Source organism: Mastigoproctus giganteus, chromosome 14, assembly GCF_048544385.1.
Source record: "Mastigoproctus giganteus isolate SK-2022 chromosome 14, ASM4854438v1, whole genome shotgun sequence".
In the NCBI taxonomy this organism is placed as follows: Eukaryota; Metazoa; Arthropoda; class Arachnida; order Uropygi; family Thelyphonidae; genus Mastigoproctus; species Mastigoproctus giganteus.
Window position 1 is genome coordinate 93,076,695 of NC_143588.1, and position 9,288 is coordinate 93,085,982.

Below are 9,288 nucleotides of genomic sequence, written 5' to 3' on the forward strand. Positions count from 1 at the left end.
TCAGACAGAGCATGGGTTTGTAAAGGGGATATCTTGTTTGATCCGTTTGGTTGGATACTACGATGTGGTTACAAAGGAACTGGATGTAAGCAAAAAATAATTTTGATATCATATATTTGGATTTCAGGAAAACTTTTGATACTCTTGCACATAAAAGTCTCCTGTACGAATTTGAGCAGTGTGACATTTAGGGCAATTTGCTGCTGTGGATAAAGTGAGAGAAGACAGAGAGTGGTAATCAATGGACATTGCTCTTTGTGGACTAATGTTATCAGTGAAGTCTTTCAGGATTCGGTGTTGGGCCCATTGTTGTTTTCTATATTTATCAATGATATTAATGAAGAGATATCAGACTTAATATCCAGGTTTGCAGATGATAGGGGTTGATGAACGAAATTGCAGGTTAGTTTATGATAGCAACGACAGTATGCTACTGCAACAGATCTAGTTAAGTTAGGCAAATGGTCTAAGAAACGGCAATTGATGTTTAACATTGATAAATGCAAAGTACTGCATATGGGTAGCTCCCAGAGTAACGTACCACCTGTGTGGTACTGCACTCAGGGTAATGAAAATGAAAAAAGACCTTGGTTAATTGTATAGTCAGATATGAAGTTCTCTGAGTAGTGCAGACAGGCTGCCAGGGAAGCTCATGGGGTTCTGTCAAGTGTAAAGTGTTCAATGTCTAACGGCCCCAGGGGTTTCTCCCATCTCCGCGTTGTGTACTCTGTTTGTGTATCACAGAACTCTGTGAGGGCCAGAGATTTAAAAAGTGTAATGTGTGCGTTGTGTAGTCTCGTGTTATGTTGTTCTTCTGAATATTTAGCCGTTTGGCACCTAGTGGAAACCCCCCCCCCCTTTGCCAACACTTTGTCCCGAGGAGACAGGTCAGGAAGTAGAGGGATCGCTTAAGTACTCTGACAAGCCTTGCCACCTAATTTCCGAAGATTTTAGTGGCACGGGCCTAAAAAAAATATATAATAATAATAAATCATAAAATAATAATATTTGAGGGAAGAATGTGGAGCAGCTAGAACAAGTACAGAGAAGGACAACAAGATTGGTGAGCGAAACGAAGGGGTGCTCTTACCAAGAAAGGCTTTAGATCCGCAAATTGCAGCATCTGGAGACCAGGCACCTGCGAGGTAATCTGATTGAGGTGTTGAACTCTTTGAATGGATTGAGCAAGCTCAGCGCTGATGGATTCTTCCTCTTGCTCAGACTACACAGCTGAGGGGGGGCGCAAATTCAAATTGAGGACGTACGATTGCAAAATAGAGGTGCAGAAATTTAGCCAGCGGGTGGTTGATTGCTCGAACAAACTTCTAGATAAACTAGATAAACTATTAGAGATAGATAAACTAGATAAACTATTAGAGGGAATGAATAGGTGAAATAGGAGGTGTCCGGTTTTTTGGCTGATGCTGTATAAGTTGCTTTCTTGCATCATTTGCCACTGCTAATGCTAAAATCAAGGCGTCACTGATTAAGCAAGCAATATAGAATTATTTAATACCATATATGTAAAAAACATCAGGAGTGTATTTGCATATATAATTTTGCTTAAAGTATACTTACGTTGTAGGCAGAGAAAACTCTTCGTCTCCTTTTTTGCCACTTATAGTTAGCTGTACCGTACCTTTCTGGTTGCTATGAGAGACCTTAGGTTTGTGAAGAACTATCGTCACACGATAGTGAGAAGCTGAAAGTTTAATATTAATTATCTCTAATCATTTTAATAAACAAAATAAATATAAATATATATATATATATATAAACTTTCTTCTTAAAGTAATTTAAGTGATTTGAATTTTTGAATGATTTGAAGTGATTTAAACGATATGGATTTTTTCGAAGAATTGAAATAATTTTGATATTTCGTGCGATTTAAATTTTTTGAACGATTTGAATTTTTGAATTATTTGAAAATTTTTTGAATTATTTGAATTTTTTAAACGATTTGAAGTCATTTCAAAGATTTGGATTTTTGGAATGATTTTTTTTTAGTCAGTTATTTTTAAATTTCACCAAAGTCTGTGTTTCGCGTCCTCACTGATGATCAGAGAGAAAGGCAAGCTTTCGCATGTCAGGATCGTCGAAGAAGATCTTGAATAGCAAGACGAATATAACATTAACAAAATAATTCAAATTATTATTATTGTTATTATTATTATTATCCATATGGTGCAAGGAAGCCTGAGGCTTATGCTGCACCAAAAAAAAAAAAAAAAAAATTGAGAGAGAAAGAAGTAGAAAGGAATCACCAAGAAAGAGAAGAATGATGATATCCAGCTTGGAACCCTGAGTGTGCCAAGCTCATGCTCACCAGATGCGAGCCCCCCCCCCCCCCCCTGGATGATCGGGCTCAACTGGTTAACAACGCTAGAAAGGCAATAATTAAGTCTATATATATTCAAATGATAATCACATATTTATGACTTACACCAAAACGGTATCGTTTTTTCCGTTATCAAGAACAATTTTCTTTCTTCAGCACTTTTTCCAGATAATTTATATTCATTAGCTCGAATCCCCATGATAGCGCATTGACTTCCATTTCCACAGTCCGTACATTTTCCATCCAAAAATGTTTTCCAGTCAGGACACTGATATCCAACAGGAAGTGGGTTTCTGTAATTGATCGAACTGATGAAAAAATCCACAGAGCGTTGATGGTTGCAACTCACAAATTGGCGTAACACTGGAAAAAAAAAAAACTTAACTGTTGAACTGTGTAATGAGATTAAAATCATATGGATTATTAATAAGTAATACTTCTTAAGTAATCATTAATAAACACAATCCATAGTTACCCAACTCCTCTAGTTGTTGTTCTTGGGTTTTAGGAGCATCGGCGACTAAGGCCATGTTGCTCTGTGTTTATTGTAAATTGCGTGTGTTCTGAGGTCGATTTTCTGTTTTGATGGACAAAAACCTGAGTTTCCGTGAGAAAAACCATTCTACCCTCGCTTGAGACTGACTAACTCATCTACGTTGCGAAAAAGATCCATAAAATTCTTCCCGTCATCGACGGAATTCGAAATCAGGTCTTTTTCACCCGGTGTGGGGGAGGGCGGCGATTCTACCAATTGTGCTACCCACGAGGGAAATTCCTCTTTAGTTGGCAACCCCTCTTGGAACGTTTCATACGGCAGAGTCATTCTTGGACTTCAAATTTCAAATATTTTATTAGAGTCATCCAGAATTTCTTCTATATTCCCATATACGTAGACATTCTTGGACTAGCCCTGAACAAGGGTGTAAGCCACTGGAGGGAAGGAGATGTTGTTGATTTTTTTTTTTTTTTGCCTGGCCTAACCTGATGTGGTTGACAAAAGTTCAATGCATTCTTCTCAGAAGACCGTTTTCGCATGGCAAACATTTCCCAGATTATGTGATTTCTGAGAATCGGTCATAATTTTGTAGTCTTCCAGAGGTGTTAACAAAATGGCCTCTGGAATTCATCTATGGCAGAAATACGTTGCCCTTGTTGGCAACTATGTAGAAAAGGACTGATCTATAATAAAACTAAAGAACTTGGTTTCAATATTTTGATACCAGATATTCTAGTTGAATAGTGATCTTTATAGAATAAATCTCTTATTTCCATTTAAAAGGGAGTGTGTACATTATTTTTTTAAATTCTTGAGTTCTGTTTAAAATATAGTAATAATTTAGAAGGATTATTAAAAAAGAATCAACCTTAAAGCAGTTGAATGAGGCTGTTATTATCGAAAAAATTTAAAGATTATTGAACTACTCACCATCAAAAATTCCCTTATCCAAAAGAGGGCGATCTCTTTCACATCCTGGCTGCTTTTTACCTTCATTTGGATAAAAGTCCACGTGCCCTACTGGAGTGACCATACCAAAACCTTGAAGAAAATAAGGAGAAAACTGAAAAATTAATAACATTAATTTAGCAGACAACGGAAAATAAACAACTATTTTTAAAATTTTGTTGTTGAGACAGTAAGTTCTCCAGAGATGATTATATCTGAATATTCAGGATTTATGTTAAAATTCTAATAATTAAAAATCCTAATAATTCCAGAGCAATATTTTAAATTAGCGAACTAAACTAATAGCCCAATAACATTATTAAATTATTGGATATTAGGTAATGCCAATTAGCAGCCTCAAACAGTTTCAAAAAAAAACAAAACTTACCGAATAAAATAATAGGCTTTGCATCTGTATGGATGGCATCGACAAAAAGAGCATCAGTAGGGTCTAAGCGAACGGATGGAGGCATTCCTTCGAAGTAAGGTCCCGCAGGATCAAGTCCTAAAGTGAAAATATGGTTAAATAAGTGTATGAAAAATGATGGAAGGACCATCGTTCTTAAATTTTAATGAACTATTCAAATACTTAGAAAAAAAATTCTTTTAACTAAGCAACTGGTAATCCTTCCAATAGCTAACCATTAATATTTGCTTGGAAGAGTATTTTCTTACATGTATTCCGTAAATAACCTTATTTAATTTGGATCTATCTCTTAGTTTGGGTCATCTGAGAAAACTCCTTAACTCCAAAAAGCAGCCACTTTCTATCTTGTTTGTTTCCAGTTGCATCATCTTACAGAGCTGAAGCTTCTTCAAACCAGAAACTTCAAACTCAGATTACACTGAAAAATATTTTGCAGTGTCCTCTTCATATGACACTGCAGTATAACCTTAATGGTTAGCTCGATATCTCTGTCAAAGATATTAAACTTACGGATTTGAAGTTACCTATTTCACTTTTAGAACCATCTTTGTTTGTTAGGAAGATATTTTATTACCCCCAGTCTAAAGATAAGATTTTAGTTTCAGATGGAAAAATACTTCATGTCTTTTGGATGTTTGAATTTTGGCAAGTTTGGCGTTTACGATGTAATACTCCATTTGTCAGAGATATTGTTTTAGGGGAAACTTTGTGAAGGGTTTCTCTAAATGATAGCTTTATTTCAATGGTGAAATTCTTAAGACCAGTTGTGGGTTTATCTGGGAAATTGTTCACTCTTTGAATTATTTTTTCTTTAATTATTATGACTACCACGAAGTATAGTATTAAATTTCACTCAAATTAAGCCATCGTGTTTGGAAAGTTTATCAGTCAACTAGTATTATCCATAAACAAACTGAACTTTAACGTGGGTTAGATTTTGAATTTTGGATCAGTTGATATTTTTGTTGTCAAAAAGGTTCTTTTGGCTTGTTTTTGTTGTTTTTAGTAGCGATATCGAACTCTTTTTCCTTCAGGGTTTCCATTTCCTATAAGAATTCTGATTTCTTAAAAACTACCTTGATGATTTTGCTAAACCACCGATTGGATAGATATGTTATTCGGATCCCTTCAGATGCAACAAAACAAGCAATTTTAAACGATTCTTCAGCTACGATTGAGGCAGTTTTCGGACTCCTGATTAGGGCCCGAAGGAACTGAAACCATAAGGAATAAGTACAGTATCTCTAAATTTCGTGTATTCAATGGTCGGATTGTTTTGAAGTATACACTCCTTAGCCGAGACCAATTTGACTAACCTGTAAAGAAGGCTCATAAAAGTTCCCATCAAATCTATTAAGGCATTATTTGTGTAACAAACTAGGCTTTACAGGCTTTTTCCAAAAGCAATAAACAAAAATTTAAAGTAACCAACTTACAGAACATTATGTCCTTCGAAATTAACTCAAAGAAAGTTTATTACTAGCTCCTTATCTTTGAATAGAGGATTCTTACCTAACAGTAACATACCTGAGATTCGTCCTAAGTTCTTCAGACGTTCACCAGCATATCCTGCAATATGAGATCCAAGGCTGTGACCAATAAGATGACACATCTCCTCTTTAAGGCCGACGAGTAGCTAAAGTAGGAGAAAAACAATTAATCTCAAGTGTAATAAAAAATACATTAATCTTTTTTCATACACCATCATCATAAAATAATTCTTCTAGATTCCTCTGTCCTTATACAAACATGCCGTTTCATTTTCACATAAAGATTTTGAAATAATTTGTGAAATTCGTTATATTTATTGACAATTTACTGATACAATTTACATTTACTGAAAATGATAGCAGCAATCAATCCTCATAGTGTTAAAGTGATTGAATTTTGATTAAATGAAGATATAAATAATATTAGTGACATTTTCCTTATTGATTATTCCTCATTGGTAGCATAGTTGGTAGGATCGCCATCCTCCACACACACTGGGTGGAAAAGACCTGAGTGCAAGTCCCATCGATGGCAGGAGGAATTTCTATGGGAATTTTTCGCACAACGTAGTTGAATTAGTCGATCTCAGGCGAAGGAAGAATGGTTTTTACTTCCAGAAACTCAGATTTTTCATCCAGCAAACAGAAAATCGACCACAGAACACACATAATATACACAGAGTAAAATGGCCTTAGTCGCTGATGCTCCTAAAACTCTACTACAACAATAACCTTTCTGATTATTAATATATTCGTTGCTAATTTATAAAGTTCATTTATGTGGCTTTGGGATAAATATTTATTCTGTACCAGGAATATGTAGTTAGGACTTCAACTCTAAAACGTAACAAATGGCATAACCATTAGTAAAAGAAATGACGAAAAGATGCAAAGTAGTCAAATTTTTTTTCCTCATCAGGTTGTTATAAATAATCATTCTTGGGAGTAGGCTGGAGTATTATAAATGACGTCACTCAAAGTCTGGTTCTGGGACCATTCTTTTTTTCTGATTTTCTTGAGTGTTGTCGACCAAGGAACAAAGAGTATGTTGTTGAAATGTGTAGATGATATGAAGTAGGGAGAGTGGTTAGCGATAAAAATCAGACGGAGTTGCTTCAGAATGTTTGGACAGGCTTCATGAATGATAAGAGAAAGAGTAATTACATTTTAATGTATCCACATGAAGGTTATACATTTTGGAAATACGCGACCCAACCAAAAGTATTCGAACATTATGACGTATTGAAAAAACACGAGTTTTAATAATAGAATTAATAAGGAGTAATCCCAGCTTAGGCCCTAATAATAGCATCGATCTATCGTTCGATGCTCTGAGAATTGTTGAGAAATGATATTTTTTCAAAATTCAAAATCTAAGTAACTTACCGCCATTTTTTTAATGAGTAACGCTATCTCAAGGCCAACGACTCTGGTATTGGACGCCGCTTGATAATATGGCCACAAATTACCTTTGCTCCAATCTACAATGATCACGTTTTGAGATCGATAAAGTAACAGTGCATCTTTCATTTCCTGAAATTAAAAATTAAAAAGAATAATAATTCAAGTAGTTGATAAATTACACAAATTCTGTTTATTGCATTGATAAAAATGAAAGGTAAATATTACCAAACTCTAATTCAAATTTTACTGTATGATTCATGATTTAGAGATGGATATTTCTGGTTGTACTCTCGGTGAATAAAGTTTCAAGCAGTGATACGGGGATTAAGTACAATCATCTGGTCATGTGCTTAGACAAACAATACACTTCATAAATAAACAATGATAAAATAATTATAAATGTTATTGTCTTTTAAGCACATCGGCAACTTAGGTCATATTGAGTAGTTATGTATTATGTCTGTGAAGATGTGTGTGTGTGTCCAAGGGCCGATTTATATCCCTAAAAATCTGGAATAACTCATGAGTAACCCTACTCCCTCTGCCTGAGAACGGCTAACACATTCCCGATTGAAGAAGCCCTTAGAAATTCCTCCAGTCATCGATTAATTATCCCATTAACTATAAATCGTTTAGTACAGGCAACACCAATGTTATTCATTCGCGGGACCATGTTCCATGAATACCCTACCGGGACTTGAATCTTCGAACTGGACTCTCTGCTCTCGTCAATGTTCCACCATTCTCTGGCGATCCGAACTGGACCCTCTCATCCAGTGGGGTCTTCCCCCACTCTCTGGGGAGTCTGCGCGGTAGCACAGTGGTATCATCACCGTCCTCCTCACACCGGATGAAAAAGGCCCGGGTTCGAATCCGGTCGATGACGCGAGGAACTTTAATGGACTTTTTTCACTCCGTGACTGAGTTAGTCCGTCTCAGGCGTAGATAGCAAGGTTTTCTCCCAGAAACTGGGGTTTTTCGTTGCTAATTTATTAGCAACGACCATAGAACACACGCAATTAACAGACATAAGGCACACAGCACGGCAGATGAATTTATGTATTCGGGTGGCCTGAAAATAATAGTTTTTGTCCTCTCTGGGGTCGCCTTCCCAATCTTCCCCATATTTCTATCCTTCCCAATCTTCTCCATATATCTATCTATCTTTTTTTTATAAGCCCTAGCCATCGAAATCTTCGGAAACTAGGTGGCAGGGCCTGCCAGAGTACTAATAATATAAACTTCTACTGGGTACCTGACCTGCCTCCTCGTGGCAAAGTGTTGGCAACGGGGGGTTCCAACAGGGCCAAATGGTTAAAAGGTTAGTAATAAATACACCAGCTGCCGTTGCAGATGAACTCAACAGTTATTTTGCATCGATATTTACAAATGAAAAGCCTTTTGTGGCAATGAGAAATTGTGGGAGCGAAGTTAAAAAATATGTAATTAATGATATTGAAATCTCGCAAGATTATTTAATGAAAAAACTTTCAAGCCTACAGACTAGTAAGGCTCCTGGAGTTGATGGAATATACCCTATAATCTTGAGAGAGGCGGCAAGCGAGTGCATTGAACCACTGAGGCTGGTTATGCGAGCATCACTAGACTCTAGGGAGATTCCCTTGGATTGGAAAAGTGCAAATGTATCTCCCATACATAAGGGTGGTTCTAAGAGTGAAGTGGGAAATTATCGACCTGTCAGTCTGACTTCAGTAGTAGGGAAAATCATGGAGGCAATGATCAAGGGTGGAATTCAGGATCATTTGGATCGAATTGAAATTCTCAAGGATACTCAGCATGGTTTCGTAAAGGGAAAATCATGTTTAACAAATCTGGTTCGCTATTTCGAAAGGGTCACTCACGAGCTGGATTTAGGGAATAATTTCGACATTGTTTATTTAGATTTCAGCAAAGCTTTTGACTCAGTCCCACATGAGCGGTTGCTTTATAAGCTGGAACAGGTTGGAATCACTGGGAAAATCCTTAGATGGATAGAAGGATGGCTTCAGGGCAGGAGGCAGAGGGTTGTGATAAATGGCTATTCCTCAGATTGGGTTGATGTAAGAAGTGGGGTTCCCCAAGGATCAGTATTAGGACCACTGTTGTTTTTAATTTTCATAAACGACATTGATGAAGGGATAGAGGGCGTGATGTCTAAATTTGCAGATGATGTTAAAATTGGTAG

At 36.5% G+C, this 9,288-nt stretch overlaps 1 protein-coding gene across 1 annotated transcript; it reads right to left on the reverse strand.

Moving 5' to 3' along the window:
- Positions 1-2,432: 2,432 nt before the first annotated feature.
- On the reverse strand, positions 2,433-7,362 carry LOC150075371 (pancreatic lipase-related protein 2-like). Its single transcript, XM_090388465.1, has 6 exons — positions 7,351-7,362; positions 7,086-7,232; positions 5,737-5,845; positions 4,171-4,287; positions 3,765-3,875; positions 2,433-2,701 (listed from the first exon to the last, which is right to left on the reverse strand). Exons 1-6 carry the CDS (start codon positions 7,360-7,362, stop codon positions 2,433-2,435), a joined length of 765 nt encoding a protein of 254 aa, XP_090244591.1.
- Positions 7,363-9,288: the final 1,926 nt, after the last annotated feature.

What these genes read in the sequence shown, in the direction of transcription:
- LOC150075371 (XM_090388465.1), bottom strand. An exon ending in GAACTTAGGACGAATCTCAG is followed by an intron (nt 4,288 to 5,736) that starts GTATGTTACTGT and finishes TTTTCACTTTAG; the next exon opens with GACTTGATCCTGCGGGACCT. An exon ending in AAAGCCTATTATTTTATTCG is followed by an intron (nt 3,876 to 4,170) that starts GTAAGTTTTGTT and finishes ATTTTCTTCAAG; the next exon opens with GTTTTGGTATGGTCACTCCA.